At 39.0% G+C, this 20,509-nt stretch overlaps 1 protein-coding gene and 1 long non-coding RNA gene across 13 annotated transcripts in view; one reads left to right on the top strand and one right to left on the bottom strand.

Moving 5' to 3' along the window:
• The window catches only part of LOC142661161 (uncharacterized), a 354,813-nt gene that overhangs the window by 169,024 nt on the left and 165,280 nt on the right, over window positions 1-20,509 (top strand). The window lies entirely within an intron of this gene.
• The window catches only part of LOC142661160 (BTB/POZ domain-containing protein kctd15), a 372,733-nt gene continuing 366,818 nt past the window's right edge, over window positions 14,595-20,509 (bottom strand). For all 5 annotated transcript variants that reach the window (XM_075838456.1, XM_075838461.1, XM_075838458.1 and 2 more), the window contains 2 exons: window positions 20,105-20,410; window positions 14,595-17,121 (listed from right to left, as the gene is read on the bottom strand). In XM_075838456.1, coding sequence (XP_075694571.1) covers window positions 16,969-17,121; window positions 20,105-20,410 — 459 coding nt within the window. In that variant the 3' untranslated portion in view covers window positions 14,595-16,968. The remainder of the gene's footprint in view (window positions 17,122-20,104; window positions 20,411-20,509) is intronic.

The following is a 20,509-nucleotide window of genomic DNA, read 5'->3' as shown; positions in this document are numbered from 1 at the left end:
GGGTGATGTCCAGCACTCAATCCGATAAAATCCCACACTTTAATTCATAACTTAAAAATAAGGTAAAAATATTCCCAGAAAGTATGCTTACGCGTTTCAAACCGTAAATGTTCTTAGCCATAGCTATGACTTATTTGTTTCCATTTGTGTGGTTTAATGCAATCTATAATGAGCAGACCTGCTAATACCACTGCCAAAAACCATAGACACTGTTTCTACAGGCAAAGTTTTTTTTAAACAAAAAAACGCTCTGCTGCTTCCTCACCTGGCTACCTCTTATACACAGGTAACCCGTCACATTTTCACACCCGGCCCACTATTTTTTGCTTAAAAAAATTATTTCTAACAAAACCCCCTCCACCTACTATTCCACCCTCTTTACTTTCCCCCAGCACCATATGCTCTACGAAATCTAACTTCCCCCAACTACTACCCCTAATCCTCCGTTTCAATTTGGTCACTACTTTCACATACATCTCAATTGAGAGCCTCCGGGATTGTTTATTCTAGATGATATTGACATATCCTTTCTTACAAACGAACAACTTTAGGTTTAATGTCCCTTTAAGAAACGTCTGTAACCAGGGATAAAAACATATGAATAGAGAGAGGCAATTCGTATACATAATGTTGGCAGAACCGAGACGCTGCCATGGTTCTCTACTCCTGGGAGTGATACACTGGTCAGTTTTACAAACCCATGTCTGTGAGTCATATGACATTCAGGACCGGCCTTGCCATTGTTCTGTGTGTTTCGCAGTCATATGTTGCAATTGTGTTGGTATTTTAGATGCTTGTAAATACTCGTGCAAATCAAGCTCTCCTGATGTTTAGCTGCAGGGCAGGGCGTGTTTCTTTTTAAATGCCTGGGGAAAATGGGATGCAATTACATCCAAAGAGGGTGTAGCGTGCAAGAATATGCCAGATCTGAATGGTTCCAGGCGGTTTGCCTTAACTAGTTTGGGCTAAACCTTCCAGCTCAGGAAAACACCAGGGAAAGACTGAATAAATTCTGCTTTTGTTAGAGCACAAACTGGGCTATTGTGTCGGATTTCAAGTACGAGAGGAAAAAATGATCCGTCTCATCACTAGAGTTTTTTAAAGAGTCAGAGGATATGATTGTTAATGGTCTGTATGCAATCATCTAGGATTAAAGTGTGTCTCCGGCAGGCACAGAGGGTTTATAATGCATAGATGTCTCCTATCCTGTATGCAACCATGGCCAGGATAGGAGCAAAGATCCAGGATGGTCCTCTCACCCTGGTACAAACACATGCAGACATCGAATACTCCAGAGAAACGTGGTAGGGTACACAAATAAAAGAAAATCCTCTGGAACTGAACGACAACCAGTATGGCCCTCATTTATAGCAACTAAGTGGGTTGTCAGACAGTTTTCCTAGACTCCAAAGTACTGCGTCAGGGACTGCAAACAAGATTTAACACACACCCCTTCCCTCTTTGCTCCCTTGTAGCCATTCAGCAGGGCTGAGAGGGTAATATGATATAATTCCCTGCAGGCCTGACTTCTAAGAAAAAGAATGAAACGGTTTCTAAGGAATCGGGGCACAGGACTTATTTCTTCTAGCCTCTTAATTGGCACTTCACAGTCAACTTATTGAAAACAATTGGGCCCAGTATTTAAAGGAAAACTTTTTTACAAGATATTTACAACATTACATGGTTTAAATCTACATAAAATGTCGAATATCTTTGTAAATACTTTGCTTTACTTATCTTGTATTACTTTTTAATTCTAAGATGTCTTCGGCTCCATGCACACGACCGTACCCGTAATTACGGGCACGGCCGTCCGCGGACAGCCATCCGTATTTACGGTCTGTGCTCCCATTATAAAGTATGAGAGCACAGTCCGTAAAATAAAAAAATAGGACATGTCCTATTTTTGTCGGCACGTTTCTACGGCACGGACACCTTCCCATAAATATACGGTATGGTGTCCGTCGGCCATAAAAACTTGGGTCCGTAATTAAGGGCGATTTTACGGTCGTGTGCATGGGGCCTTATTCTCTGTATTCTCTGTATTCTCTATATGTGAAAAGACAATAGGATGAGACCAAGAGGAAACACTGGCAAAGTCAGCCAGAGAAGCATAGAAATCATTAAACTTGTAGATTTAGGATCTGTAAACATCGTGAGGTTGACTGGAACTTATTTTTTCACGTGACTTGGGTGATAAGCACAGAGAGTGCTGAAAAAATGTTGACCGGTACACTGACTTCTGTACAATTGTGTGATCTTTTTTAAATGGGTCCTGTATTGATTGCAAAAGTGGAAAACCCCTCCAAATGATAACAAATGTCCATAAATTACCGTATACAAGACCCAGCTGCATTTATCATATATGCAAACTAAGGGTATGCTTGAGTTTTCGCTTTATCAGCTGACTATATTTCCTAATAAAAAAAATGTAATTGTTTAGGAAGGGAGGGGAAATTGATCTTTGCCAGTGGCCTTTCCCTTCTCTGGGCCTAGCATAGGGCCAACTATAAATACAGCTTATGCAGTTTGCCAGGTTATGAAAGACAGGCCAATATAATTGTTTGCTGGGTTTAATTACTAGCTGCGCTTCTATACAAAGGGTGTACGAATTATGTCTCTATGATGGGGTACTTGCGCTGTCCTCATTCTGTGCATGTAGAAGGTGCAGTACAGTGTATAATCAGAGCCTTGGGGATGTAATATATTTTTTGTGGGGGGTACTTGTCTAAGGCGGGATTCACACGACCGGGTCGCGTCCGAGCCCGAGTGCCGGCCGGTAAAATCGGCCATTCTGCCCGGCCGGTTTGCATAAAGTTATGCATCCGTGCCGGGCCGGGCAGATCCGGACAGTGACATCATCGGCAACTCCTGAAGGGGAATCTCCATGTGTTCGGGGATTCCGCTTCAGGAGTTTCCCCTGATGTCACTGCCCAGATATGGACAGAGACATCAAGCGCTCTGTCCAGGAGCGGAATCCCCGAACACACGGGGATTCCGCTCCTTCAAGGAGCTAAAGTGCGGCTAGCACATAGCAGAGCGGGGAGATACCTCCCCGCTCTGCTATAGTGGCGTCGCTACAGTAGTAGCAGCAGCAGCAGCTGCTGCAGCTGCTAGCGGCGCCATCAAAGGTGTCGCCGGGCCAGGGCGCTTTTAACAAGCAGGGGAAGGGAGCCAGCGCAGCGCTCCCTTCCACCTGCTGTACACCCCGGCCCTGCCACACCGTGTACAGCGATGCCATTCGTCAGAATGGCATCAACTCCTCCTCCTCACATGCACTCTGCGCTGTGAGGAGGAGGAGATAGAGCGCAAGAGCCGGAAAACCCGGCCGTCACTCGGGACACATCCCGGTGATGGCCGGGTATTACCCGGCCCCATAGACTTCTATGGGAGCCGGGCGGCCGGGTACCCGGCCGAAAATAGAGCATGTCCTATTTTTTGACGGGCGGTTTTCCCGGCCGTCAAAAAATCGGCCGTGTGAATAGCCCCATTAGGGGTCTATTATTCCTAATGCAGCCGGGTGCCGGCCGATTTATGAACGGCCGGCACCCGGCCGGGAAACCCTGCCGTGTGAATGAGGCCTTAGAGATGTTGACAAACTTTAGTCTATGAAACAAGAGCCCTGTACATCTGCCTAGGTTGATAGCGGTTAACCTGACTCTTGCAATGAGATTTTGTAAATATTTTTATACCTTATTTTTTGTTATTCTGTCTTGTTTGATTTTTTTTATTAGGTGGGTTGGGGGTGATGTGGGAAGTTAATAATAGAGGCAAACTTTCAAGTCCCTAGGCTTTTAAATAAGGGTTGATGACATCACCACTAAGGCACGGTGATGTCACTGTAAGTAGTTATATGATATTAGAATAGGACTGAGCTGCAATTACAGATACAGCCCATAGACAACAATGGAGCTGTTTCTGGATGAAGACAGCAGTGTTTTTCTAATATGATACAACCTCTTTAATGAAAGAAAATTTGCAAATCCAAAAGTTGTGTTGTGTTAAGTGATCTATTCGAATGACAAATACAGACAGGGATTTACCCGTGCTTTCTGTCATTTGATTGGGGTGGAATGGGCGCCTATTGGCCGCTGCCTGTACACTAGAACGCTACTCAATTGCTTTACCCCCAAGACTCCCTCTGGTTAACATTTTTTACCTGAGTCTTACACCAGACATAGGGAGTGAGCTGCGTGGGCTTCAGTGAAATTACAACTTAGTCTCCAGGAAAATATTAAATCCACCAAAATCTCAGTAGGTTGTAGTACCCCGAGGACCTGTGTGTCTCCTAGTGAATCTCAATGTTTTTACTTATCAAGATCAGGTCTTGCCTGTTTCAGGTCTTGTAAATTCTTTGAAGTTCCAGTCCACCACCTCGTTTCAGTTGAGACAGTGTATCCGTTTCATCATTTTCGCCTTGTCTCTCTGGGTCACAAAGAAGCAATAGCCTCAGCTGTAGATGCTGTTCAAAGCCGTCATGTCAGGAGAGAGAAGAGGAACTTCCATATTAACTCCTGCGTTGCCACAAAACTCATCAACCAATTGCAAAATACTAAACTCATGACATTGCTCTTAGCTACTGTTTACAAGGGAGGCCAACTCTTCAATATATTGTATTCTGTTCTGTTATGATAGGCCGCACCATCCGCTAAATGTTAACTTAGGTTGATTTCTTGTTGTTTGTAAACATAGTCTTTTAGGCCCCATGCACACGACCGTGCCCATAATTACGACCCATTATGAAGTATGGGAGCACGGTCCGTAAAATAAAATAGTAGGATATGTCCTATTTTTTTCGGCAAGTTTCTACGGCACGGACACCTTCCAGTAAATATACGGAAAGGTGTCAGTCCCCCATAGAAATGAATGGGTCTGTAATTACGGACCGTAACTATGGTCCGTAATTACGGTGCGATTTCACGGTCGTGTGCATGGGGCCTTAGGGCCATGGCTACAGGGTGAGATCTCCTGCAGGATGGCCCCTGGTTTTAATACTTGAGATATCTCAGGACCTTCCTTCTGTCTGAAGCGACCTAGGACTATTGCGTTGCATCTTTTTACAAATGGGTACAATGCATTGCTTTGGATATTCTAAGCAATGGAATTGATTTTCTGTGGGGCTATATTAACAAGTTGTCACTTGCTGCTACGTTTTGCCCTATGGGTGCACAGGCAATTTGTATCCACAAGAGACAAAACTGTCATAAAGATTTGCAGCGTGCTGAAAATCCGGGCAACCATTGCAGGCTGGACATCTAAGTAATGGTAGACTACTCCGACAACAGAGCACCATCTTTGTCCACTTACAGATTGTCCTTGTGTAGCCATAACCTAGAGGAGAATATCCATAAACACATAGATGACATAGAGGATAATCTGTAATCTCAAAAGAAAAAGACCAGAACATTGAGCAGAGATGGCCAATCATAAGATTTTTTTTAACAAAGCGATGATAGCATATTATTTTAGGCTGTTTGCCTAAATGTTGCCTAACCTTATAAATAAAGTTTATACTATACCATTGCAGTCCGATAATCACAAATATTACCATGAATGCCAGATTAAACATGTGTTACTGTACTTGTGAGTTAAGAGTCTGTATTACTTTTTTGTATGGTACATTGTATTTGGCCTGGTCTGCATATGGCACAATATGTTGCTCTTTTGGCAGGAGGCACAGAGTATACAGTGAACCTGCTGATTTGATTAATGTGGTGAGCATGCAAAGTTCTTGCAAGTGGTATCAATGCAATAACATATTAAATTAAAAAAGAAAGAACAGTCATATAGATCAATAGCTCAACATAAAATGTTTATTATTGTAGTATAACTGGGCAGATGTAACGGGGTGTGGAGGTTGTAGTCTGGTGCCTGGGAGGTCCAATGACCCAGCGGCATAACTTGAAGCTCTGGCACCCCGATGCATAATGTGGCATTTATAATACTGGTGTCTTCTCAGGCACTATATCCCTGTTATAATCACTACCTCTGCACCCCCTATTGCTACGCCCCTGCAATAACCCATCTGGCGACATGAGAGGAATGCCGTACTCTTAATGGCACATGATAGTTGGGGTACCTGTTACATTTCTTGGTCTGGTGACAAAGAGCTTCACGTTACACCTCTGGCAGACAGTAGGGTACATTTCAGGAACTAACTCACTAGACCTAGACAACTTGGATGTTAAAGGAGTTCTCTAGGCATTTTTATATTGATGGCCTATTTTTAGGATAGGCCATCAATATCAGATCGGTGGGGGTCCAACTCTCAGCAGCCCCGTCGATCAGCTGATTGATGGGTCAAAGCGATCGTCGCTCTAGCCCTTCCCCAGTTTACAGGCACAGCGCCCTTCACTTCCATAATTGAAGTGCCTGGGATTGTAGTTCCGGTCCCATTGAAGCGAATGAGACTGAGCTGCAATCGCAGGCACAGCCGATACGGATGGGTATGGCACTGTGCTTGGTAAATAGTTGGACAACTCCTTTAAGTAATGACATCTTACTGCTGTAACGCCAATCGATTATGCTGAATGACGATCACTAAAAAAAAATCATTTTCTGATCAAAGTACATGTGCTGTCTAGGAACATATAGCACTGTATGATACATATATTGTTAGGCACTGTGTAGCATGGTTAATTGTGCACTGTATGACAAAACACTACATTGGGAAAGGGGGCGCCAACGGAGGGTACCGCATAGGGCAATATCCAACATAAGGCCGGCCCTGTGTGTCTCCATCACTCCTCAACATTGCAAGAACACAACATAACCTTCTGCTTGGTATAATACATATATAGGTAAAATGTGAAGAAGAATGTCCTTCAGTTAAAGAAAAAAATTAATAATCTGACTTGGAAGGAAGGCAGCACAAACATGACTAGTTTGCCCGGGGCTTTCTCACTGAACACAATAAGCACTGGAGCCTGCAGCATCTTTTTCTCAGAAAATGGCCCCGCCATGGGTCAAACATTGCCTGGGGGGGGGGGAAAGCCACCTTTTATGTCTGTTCTGCTGGGGGGCAAAAGAGATTGGACTCCCAACTATGCAACAAGAGACGTGGACTGTGACATGCACAACAGCCAAACAATTCATCAGAGCTGGTCATGTACTGTTGGACATTCCATAGCTGCACACGGGCGCGTTTATGGCGTTGATGGGAGAATTTTGTTTCCGTCTCTGAAGATTGCTTTTATATATTGACATAAAATGAAGACCGTATTATGTTGGTGCCCTCCTCAATAAACTCTATATAAACGGCACAAGGGAATTTCTAGATAAGGCAGTATAACAGATTGTTGTTATAATAAAAATATATATAGGGATGCATAAGTAGGTATACAGTTTAAATAATAGGTAAATATAATAATAGGTATACAGTTTACATAGTATTTTATAGAATAACAAAACAATTAAGTACAATATCTTATATGCTCAAATTGGCGGCCCCCACTATTTACACATTGCTGTAAACTTTTTTTTCCACTCACTCTTTGGCACAAAGTACTTTATTGGCATTAATTTCTTGGCATGCTTCTTTTATTAACTGAATCCATGTTCTCAACCGTGCGTGGTTTTCTTGAATATACCTTATCTTTGATAACTCCCCAAAAGAAAAAGTCCATAGGGGAAAAGTCTGGTGATTGTGGTGGCCATTCAACCAGGCCTCGTCTATCTATCCACCTATTAGGTCATTTTTCGTCCAGAACATTACGCAAAGTGAGGAGGGGCGCCATCTTGCTGAAAATAGAAGTCTTCATTTTCATGCCCCAACTACAATTGTGGTATTACATTTTCTTGGAGCATGTTAAGCTACAGGTCTGAGGTAACCGTTGTATCGTAGAAGACAGGTCCAATTACCACTTTACATGAAAGGGCCGCCTAATCTGTAACCTCAGGTTGATTCAACTGTTCTTCAATTGTTGCAAGGGAGTTTTCTGTCGAGTACTAAACACAGTTGTGCTTATTACCAACAGCTGAAAGTTTGAAGTTGGCTTCATCGGTCCAAGTTATTTTTCTGTTGTGTCTCTTCTTTCAAAATTGCCTCACAAAAATCTCCCCCTGCATATCTACTTATGTACATATATATATATATATATATATATATATATATATATGATAATATTTAAACCACTTGTCAGTTGACAAAATTGTGGGAAACGTAGACTTCAGTCAGCATTTGTCCTGCCTCGAATGGCTGTGAATGTAGGTGTGAGTAACATAACAAATGCAAATACAATCCGAAAAACTACATGTTCTTTTAGGAAACATTTACACGCATGCTAAAATTGTTTTAATATGCAATCCTATGTACAATAATATAACTACTATAATACTGCCCCCTATATACAAGAATATAACTACTATAATACTGCCCCTATATACAAGAATATAACTACTATAATACTGCTCCTACATACAAGAATATAACTACTATAATACTGCCCCTATATACAAGAATATAACTACTATAATACTGCCCCCTATATACAAGAATATAACTACTATAATACTGCTCCTATATACAAGAATATAACTACTATAATACTGCCCCTATATACAAGAATATAACTACTATAATACTGCTCCCTATATACAAGAATATAACTACTATAATACAGCTCCAATATACAAGAATATGACTACTATAATACTGCCCCCTATATACAAGAATATAACTACTATAATACAGCTCCAATATACAAGAATATAACTACTATAATACTGCCCCCTATATACAAGAATATAACTACTATAATACTGCCCCCTATATACAAGAATATAACTGCTATAATACTGCCCCTATATACAATAATATAACTACTATAATACTGCCTACTATATACAAGAATATAACTACTATAATACTGCCCCCTATATACAAGAATATAACTACTATAATACAGCTCCAATATACAAGAATATAACTACTATAATACTGCCCCCTATATACAAGAATATAACTGCTATAATACTGCCCCTATATACAATAATATAACTACTATAATACTGCCACCTATATACAAGAATATAACTACTATAATACTGCCCCTATATACAAAAATATAACTACTATAATACTGCCTACTATATACAAGAATATAACTACTATAATACTGCCTCCTATATACAAGAATATAACTACTATCATACTGCCCTCTATATACAAGAATATAACGACTATAATACTGCCTCCTATATACAAGAATATAACTACTATAATACAGCCCCTATATACAAGAATATAACTACTATAATACTGCCCCCTATATACAAGAATATAACTGCTATAATACTGCCCCTATATACAAGAATATAACTACTATAATACTGCCCCCTATATACAAGAATATAACTACTATAATACAGCCCCTATATACAAGAATATAGCTACTATAATACTGCCCCCTATATACAAGAATAGAACTACTATAATACTGCCCCTATATACAAGAATATAACAATATAACTACTATAATACTGCTTCTATATACAAGAATAGAACTACTATAATACTACAGTCTATATACAAGAATAGAACTACTATAATACTGCCCCCTATATACAAGAATATAACTACTATAATACTGCCCCCTATATACAAGAATATAACCGCTATAATACTGCCCCTATATACAGAAATATAACTACTATAATACTGCCTCCTATATACAAGAATATAACTACTATAATACAGCCCCTATATACAAGAATATAACTACTATAATACTGCCCCCTATATACAAGAATAGAACTACTATAATACTGCCCTTATATACAAGAATATAACAATATAACTACTATAATACTGCTCCTATATACAAGAATAGAACTACTATAATACTACAGTCTATATACAAGAATAGAACTACTATAATACTGCCCCCTATATACAAGAATATAACTACTATAATACTGCTCCTATATACAAGAATAGAACTACTATAATACTACAGTCTATAAACAAGAATAGAACTACTATAATACTGCCCCCTATATACAAGAATATAACTACTATAATACTGCCCCCTATATACAAGAATATAACAGCTATAATACTGCCCCTATATACAAGAATATAACTACTATAATACTGCCCCTATATACAGGAATATAACTACTATAATACTGCCTCCTATATACAAGAATATAACTACTATAATACAGCCCCTATATACAAGAATATAACTACTATAATACTGCCCCCTATATACAAGAATAGAACTACTATAATACTGCCTTCTATATACAAGAATATAACAATATAACTACTAGAATACTGCTCCTATATACAAGAATAGAACTACTATAATACTACAGTCTATATACAAGAATAGAACTACTATAATACTGCCCCCTATATACAAGAATATAACTACTATAATACTGCCCCTATATACAAGAATATAACTACTATAATACTGCCCCCTATATACAATAATATAACTACTATAATACTGCCACCTATATACAAGAATATAACTACTATAATACTGCCCCTATATACAAAAATATAACTACTATAATACTGCCTACTATATACAAGAATATAACTACTATAATACTGCCTCCTATATAAAAGAATATAACTACTATAATACTGCCCTCTATATACAAGAATATAACGACTATAATACTGCCCCTATATACAAGAATATAACTACTATAATACTGCCTCCTATATACAAGAATATAACTACTATAATACTGCCTCCTATATACAAGAATATAACTACTATAATACTGCCCCTATGTAAACGAATATAACTACTATAATACTGCCTCCTATGTACAAGAATATAACTACTATAATACTGCTCCTATAAACAAGAATATAACTACTATAATACTGCTCTTATATACAAGAATATAACTACTATAATACTGCCCCCTATATAAAAGAATATAACTACTATAATACTGCCCCCTCTATACAAGAATATAACTACTATAATACTGCCTCCTATGTACAAGAATATAACTACTATAATACTGTCCCCGATATACAAGAATATAACTACTATAATACTGCCCCCTATGTACAAGAATATAACTGCTATAATACTGCCTCCTATGTACAAGAATATAACTACTATAATACTGTCCCCGATATACAAGAATATAACTACTATAATACTGTCCCCGATATACAAGAATATAACTACTATAATACTGCCCCCTATGTACAAGAATATAACTACTATAATACTGCCTCCTATGTACAAGAATATAACTACTATAATACTGCCCCCTATGTACAAGAATATAACTGCTATAATACTGCCTCCTATGTACAAGAATATAACTACTATAATACTGTCCCCGATATACAAGAATATAACTACTATAATACTGCCTCCTATGTACAAGAATATAACTACTATAATACTGCTCCTATATACAAGAATATAACTACTATAATACTGCCCCCTATATACAGGAATATAACTACTATAATACTGCGAGAATACTAGGAGAATATTTTATGGTTGATTAAAGTTCCCACTCAAATCTGTCGGTTTATGAAAATATCAGCGCCTCCTGTGGTCCATGCTGCACGCTCATAGCTTCATGTATTCAGTACAAGAGACTCTGTAGTAATAGTAGTTATTATAGGAATGGTACAGAAGTGCACAGTTCTATCTTTCGGTAGTTTCCCAAGTGCAAACCATTGTTCTACTTTATTATTCCTTTCAGGCTGGGGAGATGCTGGTTTTAGTGAGGGATTACTAGATAGGAAATCTGTGGACACCAGAACTATTTCACTATTTATATGTATGCATGTTATTAGAGTCTTTACTTGTATAATTGCCTTTTACAAAAGTATGAAAAAAAGGTTTAACACAAATATCCCTACTTTTATTAATCTGCTGTATAAAGAACACCCCTAGGCTAAGAAATTAAAGGCTAAAACATTATATCTAGACTAGGAAAATCTCCCCCGACATCAAATACAGCGGGGCTTTTAGAGGCGTTCTGTAGACATGTTTCCATCCACACCCTGCAAAAGAATCCAAACATAAGTTATCCTTTTAGATTGACACTAGGTCCCTGCTCCCCATAATAAAGCTTTCCATCAGTTATTACCATGTAATTGTCAATAGTTTAAAGAAAATTATAAAGATTGCATTTTAGGAATGCTTTTAGGATCGACTTTAACTACTAAGATGACACATCTCAGTAATGTCATGCTTGTCCTGTCAATAAAATAAGAACTTTAGATGGAAAACTCTAAATTTGCTTTTTGCTGCCTCCTCATTATACAGTACATCAGCTTAAAAGCAGCATACACCCTTTTTTATGGGAAGCAATCATTTTCAATGTAAGCACGCGGGGCTGTGAGTGTTCTCATTACCTCTGTGCCAGAGATGCAGAGGTGGCATAAGTGGTTTCAGGCGAGATCCATTATGACCTCTTTCAATTACCAACAAGGTTTGCAGACAAAATTACCCTTCCTTGGTCCATAGAAACCACTTACAGTTGTGTATTGGTAATGGATGGATATGAATAAATGGTGAACTTGTACTTTTATAAAACTTTTGAAATGTCTTCGTGGCATGTCAGAAGTTTTGATCAGTGGGGGTCCGAGCACTGAGACCCCCACCAATAGCTAAAACTAAGCTGCAGAAGCAACTTTAGACTGACAGACTACCAAAGAAATCATTTTTCAGCCCTGCTGTTTGTTAAGAAGCTGCCTGTATGTCTTCAGGCCACTGATTAGCAAAAAAGGACTCAACCTGCTGATGTCCATGCCGGATCACCATGCTCTTGTGGACATCCAGTTTTATCATAATAATAATAATAATAAAAAATAATAATAATAATGAATCCCCCAGTTGTGGATCGACTGGGCAGGGACCACTTTTGTTATAAGGGTTCCTGGCTAAATACAGACCACAGGGTATCCTACTGCTGGGACACCAGTGATCAGCGGTAATCTGTTAGCGAACTTGGTGAAAAGTGTTCAATTTCCTTGCAGCGCCACCATAGGAGAAATTATTTATTACACAGTTTACGCTCAAATCAATGGGCTGTCTGTATAATGCACAAACATGCTGGGTCCTTCAGAAAGTTAGATGCTCTTGTAGCCATTCTCCGTTCTGGCTGATAGAGGGGGTCTTGATCAGAGGATCCCCATCTGGTGCCTGGAAGAATTAATAAGAGGCCCAATTATCCAGCTTAATACAGTGACTGGGAATAGATATTGCTTTTTCCAAATAGAAATGCTCAACACCCTTGTCCCATAAAGGGGTCTTTTCTCCTTATTTACAGTTACATGATAAAGCTCTGATCTCCAAGACCATGGCACGCCCTGAGCGAAGTTATGTCCTGTCCTGTGTCCTCTTTATTAATAGATGTTATCGGCGCACCACCAGAAAACCTTTTAAAACCTCCTAAAAATTAAATCACATGTTTAATGCACAGACCTGTAAACCTTGTATTTAGTTGACTGCAGTTCCACTTTCTATCAGAGTTTTGTCACTGTTGCGGCATCTGTAATGGGGTATTCTAGTGACTATAATTATAGTTGTTAGGCCTTATTTACACGAGCGTTGCGCACCACGGCCATGAAAAACTAAAATTTTTCACGGCCAAGGTGCATCTGTGCCCGGCGCTGCGGGACGCGATGTCTCGCATCCCCCATAGATGAGAGTTTATGGAGGGATGCGTGATAAGATAGGACATGTCCTATTTTCCCACGGACCCTTCACACGGTCCGTTGAAACAACGGCTGTGTGAACGGCCACATTGAATTACATAGGTCCGTGGGACGACCGGTGTTTCAACGGCCGTCCCACGGACATTTAACACGTTCGTGTGAATAAGGCCTTATAGTTATAAAACCGCTTATGGGATAGTTTACAGGTAGAGAGAAGCTAAATTTTTGTGTGATTCGAATTTCAGTGTTCTGGAAACAGTCTCGCCATTCGCTGGCCTCGGGCACTAGATTTTGACATGTTTGAGTATCACTTTTGGCGAATTTAGCAGAATCAAAAGCGAATTAATAATCTCATTGTACTGGTCAATATGCAAATTGGCAAACAAGGGGAAGGGATTCGCTCATCTCTGCTTATAGGTCATTGTCAGCGGTGACAGCTATTTTTGTCACCCCATGCTTCTTATTCTGTAGGCTTATCTGTACGTAAGCCACAACCTCCAATTTTATACTTGGCACATGTGTGGACAGAAAAAGGCAGCCTGAAGTAGTAAGGACATACTCGCTTTTTCGTCTAGCACATTGCGCCAATCCGCTGTGGACAGGAGCAATCAAGTGGGCACAGGGTCTATGCTCACCCACAGAGCAACACAGAAAACTAAATATTGTCAGCAAATGGGTTTTAGCAAAGGAAGATGCCTTTTGAGTCTAAAGAATTAATGTAAAATTTGGAAAACCAAAATCTCTTTTAAAAACAGAAACAAGCGCCAATCCAATACAAGTTCACAACATATCCCCCTATCAACAGGAACTGTCTTCTGCTATATAGTTCTCTAACAAATACCAGAAAGAAGACCAAAAGTAAACAAAACAAATCGAAGCTTTGAGATTTAGTTGTTTTTTTATCATTTACTATACAGAAATGTTTATGGCATGAATTACTATATTAGAAATATGTATACACAAGTACATGACAATAGTTTTTTTTACAATAATGTATAATATACAATTCTACATATAATTTATATACAGATCTGAATGCAGCACCGGACTCATACAGATATAAAAACGTTGAATAATTATTATAATTTTTTGTATTTTTTTTTCTAGAAACTTTTACCTGCGGCCATTTGTATATTTTATATAGTGTTAATGGCCCCGCATATATAGTGCGTTTAACCCTTGTGTGGCTGAAATCTATAATATTACTCTTCAAAATCCTTCACTACTAAACATTGATACCCTTCTCGATCCCTTGTACCCTACTCGACACATTGTTACCCTTCTCGATCCCTTGTACAAGCCATGTTCGAGTACCCTAGCTTTGTATATTTGTGTGGTATTATTGGGGCAACCGGAAGTCCATATTCATCAAGTCATACACTAAAGAGGGTAGGAGGTGGGTGATAAGAAAAAAATATATATTTAATTTACACTATGATTATTGATTGGAACCAAATAATTTCCTGCGGAAACAGGATATAGCAGAATGCTATTTAAATTATAAGTGATGAGAACTGCCAGGCTGAAAAGGATTTGTAAGACTTAAAGTAGAGCCAGGTGTAAATATCACAAAAAAAGTGGCAAAAAAATAAAATCTATGCACATGTTCCTACTTAATTGGAAATATAAACACTTACATGTAGCATATGTATTTCATCGCTTGGTAGGGATCCCTTTCAATGAAACTGTTGTCAAGGCAGAACCCCCTGTAATTTAGGGCAATTACTTGATATGCCTTCACAACTCCTACAATTGTGGACTCAAAGTTGTAAAGAGTTACAGGATTCTTCTTGGTGCTGCTGACTAAAGCAGAGGATGCACGTGATATTCGGCGTGCAAGATAAATTGCATTGCGATATCTTATGCAATCTTACTCTATGACCAAGTAGGACATCGCATTTGAAAATGCAATTTCATGCATCTGTGAGTTAGTGATTTCAAAAAAATACAGTGCTGTATTGGATATTTTGAAATTATTGCAGAATTTGATTTGGGTACCCTCCCCTAAATTTTTACAATAACGGCCAGCATGCAACACGTATGATATGTCACTGTAGAGCCGTGGCCTATGAAAGATCAGCGAGGAAGGGAAAGCCACAATATATGCTCATTAGCATGTGGAGTGTCTTATATTGACCACCACAGACCTTCCAGGAACCGTTTACTGGGTGCAACTGCGCCCACTAGGATACAGTTATCGGGGCATTTTATATATGCCCTACTTTTAACGGTCTATTTTGGGGACAACAGATACATAATTAACATGCATAGGATCTTATACTTCCCAATTTTTACAATTACAAATCAGAATTGAAAATTAAATTTTGTTTTACTTAGAATTTGTCTAAAATCTACCATTGTTCTAAAATAAGGGACTTATGATAGTCCTACTGAAGTTTCATCCACAGTGACAATTTTGAATTAGAAAGGTTATTTGTCAATAAACATCATTCGTATTCCTTATTACTGTCCTAGCCCTGAGTGTATTATACCACCCCATCAATTCTATATCATTTCCTTGCATTAGGGTAGGGCCATAGGATTATGACGGATACACTCTGGATTGTGATAATGAGTCTGCTCTTCACTTCTACATGTTCATAAAAGGAGAATAATGCACAAAGCCCCCACCCCACCACAAATGGATGACAATTCTATTTTCTAGTGAAATTCCTTCAAAAATCCAAACTGCAATATTTTGTAGGACACCCTAAAATCCGCAAGGGCCTCTGTGCTGGCTTCTCACTGGTTTTTAGTTTTACATTTGTCAAACATTTTATTGTTGCTTAGTCCCATATATCCACATTATCCATCTGAGCGGCTATAAAAGTAATCCCTTTTCTCATTTCAAGGGAACAGACGTTCGAATAATCAGATGATTGCGACTAGCAATCTGCGTGACGCATAAAATCTATAAAAAGACAATGCAGCTTACTCCAAGTGTCTATAATATCTTCATTATCGGGGGACGTGTTCATTGGACTATACCAGCCGAATGTTTTTGTTTTTATTTTTGATTGGCGACTTGGTTATATTGCAGAAATCCGAAATGGGTAAACGGATCCACGTTACCAAGGTTGTAATTTTTACAGCGCAGCTGTCGAGAAGAACTTGCATTGGTGAGGGCCTCATCCGTTGAGAGAACCGGGCTGTTCACTTGGCTATGTCAAAAGTTACCTTTCAAAAATATCACAAACTGGCAACAAAAAGTCATATGAAGTCTAATAATACTGGTTTGCAGGTCCTGAGGTTCTTCACATCAAGGACTAGTGAACACTTCAATGGTGACGAAAACGTTTCAGGAACCATCAGTCCAGAGGCTCCTGTTTTATCCTCATTGTGTTCGGCTGCACCCGTCTATCCTCTCGGCACAGTACATATTCGCTAAACTGTGAGGAGTCAACTCCACCCCCACAAGAGGCTGCAACGTGAAATCCTTTTTGAAAGAGTCTTTCGAGAACCTGTATGGAGAAGATAGAAGTCGTTTACAGAGACTTTTTCATTGTAATTTAAAATTCACATGGTGGTTGAAACGTTTAAATATTGCAACGATGGCACCACAACAATCTAGGACTGGGAGAAAGTTTGTGAATGGACTGGAAGTTGGAAGTTCATGAATTCTGAGTATCCCAGTCTATTAGAAAATTGTACATTTTTTCGCCCCAAAAATCTAACCGCCTGTAGACATCAGATCATCAACATGTTACAAGCAGTGTGATGATTTTGTTGGAGCAGTGACCTGTCCTATCAAGTGATTGTTTGTAAGGACAGGGCTGCATATGACAAGAACTGTTTTATGATGTAAGGAAAGCAATAAGGGTCAGTGGACAAAAAAGTCCTCTATCAGCACAGAAAGGAAATTTACAACACTATGATTTTGGAATAAGGGTTATGGAGAAAATACTCCAGTCGTCTTAGCGCAATATAGTAAAAACTCAATAATGCACTGTGCACATGTAATTGTTCCATATTAGACTTTCTATACTAAATTATATTATTTTTACAAAAACAGATTCATCCTCCAGGGTCATTTCCATATCTGTCAAAAATTTAAAATTTCTGTCTTAAGATCTAGAAAAACTTCGCCATAATGGAAACCCTCTGAGCTTTATTCATCCAAATACTGGAAACCCTGTAACTACACCTGCTGGAATATTTCTCTTACTATAACCAATATTTATAACTTTATCACATTTTCTGCAAGAAAGTTGGCAGCCTGAAAAAAAGAGGTTATCAGCAGGATGTACCCATGGCCAAGAGGTGTTAAAGAACATTACTTACAAATGAAGTCATTTTAGATCGCATAATCGTATACATCAAATTTATTTAAAGTGATGGCCACCTTGGAACAAAATTTACGGTGTGGAACATGATGTGGCCAATATTGTGTAAGGCAACTATAGCATCAAGATGACCCCGATCCATACGGCCTATTAATTTCCACTTGGTACTCTTCTCTAGAGTGGAGAGCTACTGCTAAGAGCAAGTCCTACTCTGCAAACATTTATTACATGGTAACCCACAGGGGGATATCTTTACGGGATGCACCTGGAGCCTGAAGGGGCCCAAAAGGTCCCTCTGTCTATCCCGTAGGAGACCAGTGCTATAAAGGATGTGTGATTGTTTGGGCTCTGGTACAGATTTTGATGTGGGGTCCAGGGGCTTGAAGTTACCCCTCTGGATTTGAATGCGGTGTAATATCTGGGCGGTTGCAGTTCATTGCCTGGGGTTACAGCAGCTGGACCTGTGGTGATTAGATGAACATCAGTGGGACTGCATTTATTCACACGGCCGAAAAATCGGAGGCAGAACATCTGCCCATTGATTTCAATGGGAAAACGGCATTCTGTTCCGAGGGGCGTTTTTTACGTGGCTGTTTGTCAAAAAAAAGTGCTTGTCACTTCTTCAGCCATTTTTGGAGCCGTTTTTCATAGACTCTATGGAAAAACAGCTCCAAAAACGGCCGTAAAAAACGCAAGTGGCTTTGAAAAAAAGGTTGAAAATCAGGAGATGTTTTCCCTTGAACATAGCTCCGTATTTTCAGACGTTTTTGGTTTTGTGTGTGCACATACCCATAGGGTGGATTCAACCACAGTGTTTTTAGGGAAAAAAAGCCACGTATTAAGTGGTGTTTCTCGCCGTGTTTTTAGGTTCGCTTAAAATCAACGGGAAAATATATAGCGCGCTACAATTATGGTGCTTTTTTTGGTGGCATTTCTTTTAGGCCGTATTCACACGGCCGGACCAAACACAGTTCAGGGAGCTGGGCTCCTAGTATCATAGTTATGTTGTCTATATGTGACAATCCACTCTAACTACAGCAAGGGATACCTCAGGCAATGACCAGGGGATGCTTGAACATGGGGGATTCAACGCCATTGTCCACAGCCATAAGGCATCATTCACACATGGAGATTACAGTGCAGCACAAGGCCACTACTGCACTTCAAAACCACAGCAAAAAAACACATGTGAATAAGTTTTTTTATTTCTATTTTGCTTGAAACATATTCTGGTTATTTATTTATTTTTTTTGTTGTTATTTTAAAGAACGTTTACTTGTCTGTCTTTATTTTGATTGGTTTGGGATATGACACAAAGTTGATTATCGTATATTACTACTCCCAGTGCAAAAAGCACAACAGATATGTGTCCCCTCTCAGAGCAACATCATAATATATTCCTTTCGTACATTCACCTAGCAGCCTATAAATGTGGTACTTATTTTTCTAGTTGAAAAGTACTGTAAATCCTGTATTCCTGTTATGTAAGGAACATATACTTGTTAACAGTCCATGGGCAATTTTTAGAGGAACTTTCCTTTTGAAAAAAAAAAACATAACAGATCAATTTTTTTTTTTATAGTCCATACCGCAGGCTCCATCATTTAATTATGAGCAAGACATAAATTATGCATTAATACATTGTTGCATTCTCCGAAATGGCAGAATGTTTTTTTTTTTTTATTAATCTCTTTTTTTGGGTTATTGGGCATATGGGAGGCTGATCAAATTCAGTCAATGTAAGGAGACACAAGCTATACATTTATTCCTATACGTTACAGTTCTCTATACTTTCTTTTTTTTTTTTATAGCGCCAAGTCACCTATGGTAATCTCAGATTGGTCTCACATAATAGTTGGGCCCTGTTCACATGGAGGAATTTGCAGGCAGAGAAAAATCTCAACAATCCTTCAGGAATTTTGAGGCAGATTTTGACCTGCTTGCACATTCTTGCTGCAGTTTTCGCTGCGTTTTTCACCCGCAACCATTAAGGGTCGCTGGCAAAAAAACGCTTTTCATTGGCAATCCCCTTTTAAGCAGTTTTCTGAAATAAGTGTTGGGTCAAACCAAAGCTACACTTTAATATGTTTCTTATCTTATGACCTGGAATACAGGGACAATACTAGAACAAATTAAAATGGCATTTATAGCCAAAGCCTACCTGCACAGAATTTAATCTGCAGTAGCCATTGAGTGGAAACCTGATGACGTGAGTTGGGTCTTGGTTCCATCCGGCATTTACAGAGTTGCACATGACATCTCCTGTCTCAGGAAAGATCTCCTCTATTAATGCTTTCTCTCCACTCAGTGCAATCCTCTCTCCAAGATCTGGAGTCACCCGCACTACTAGACAGTCACATGGCTGGAAATGCTTCCGATGCTCCTTATCCTGTTTCCACCTCTCCAGTTCCTTCACCATAGGATGGAGTTGATAGTATTTTGCTTCTTCATATAATAGATTTAATTCCTAAGACCACATGAAAGGAAAAGTAAGTCAATGGCACCTGCCAAACAACCTTCCAAGCCAATTAGAATTTCAAAAAGCTTTTGGACAGAAAACTTATTG

Source organism: Rhinoderma darwinii, chromosome 9 (assembly GCF_050947455.1).
Source record: "Rhinoderma darwinii isolate aRhiDar2 chromosome 9, aRhiDar2.hap1, whole genome shotgun sequence".
Lineage (NCBI taxonomy): Eukaryota > Metazoa > Chordata > Amphibia > Anura > Rhinodermatidae > Rhinoderma > Rhinoderma darwinii.
This window is presented reverse-complemented; position numbering and strand designations above follow the sequence as displayed.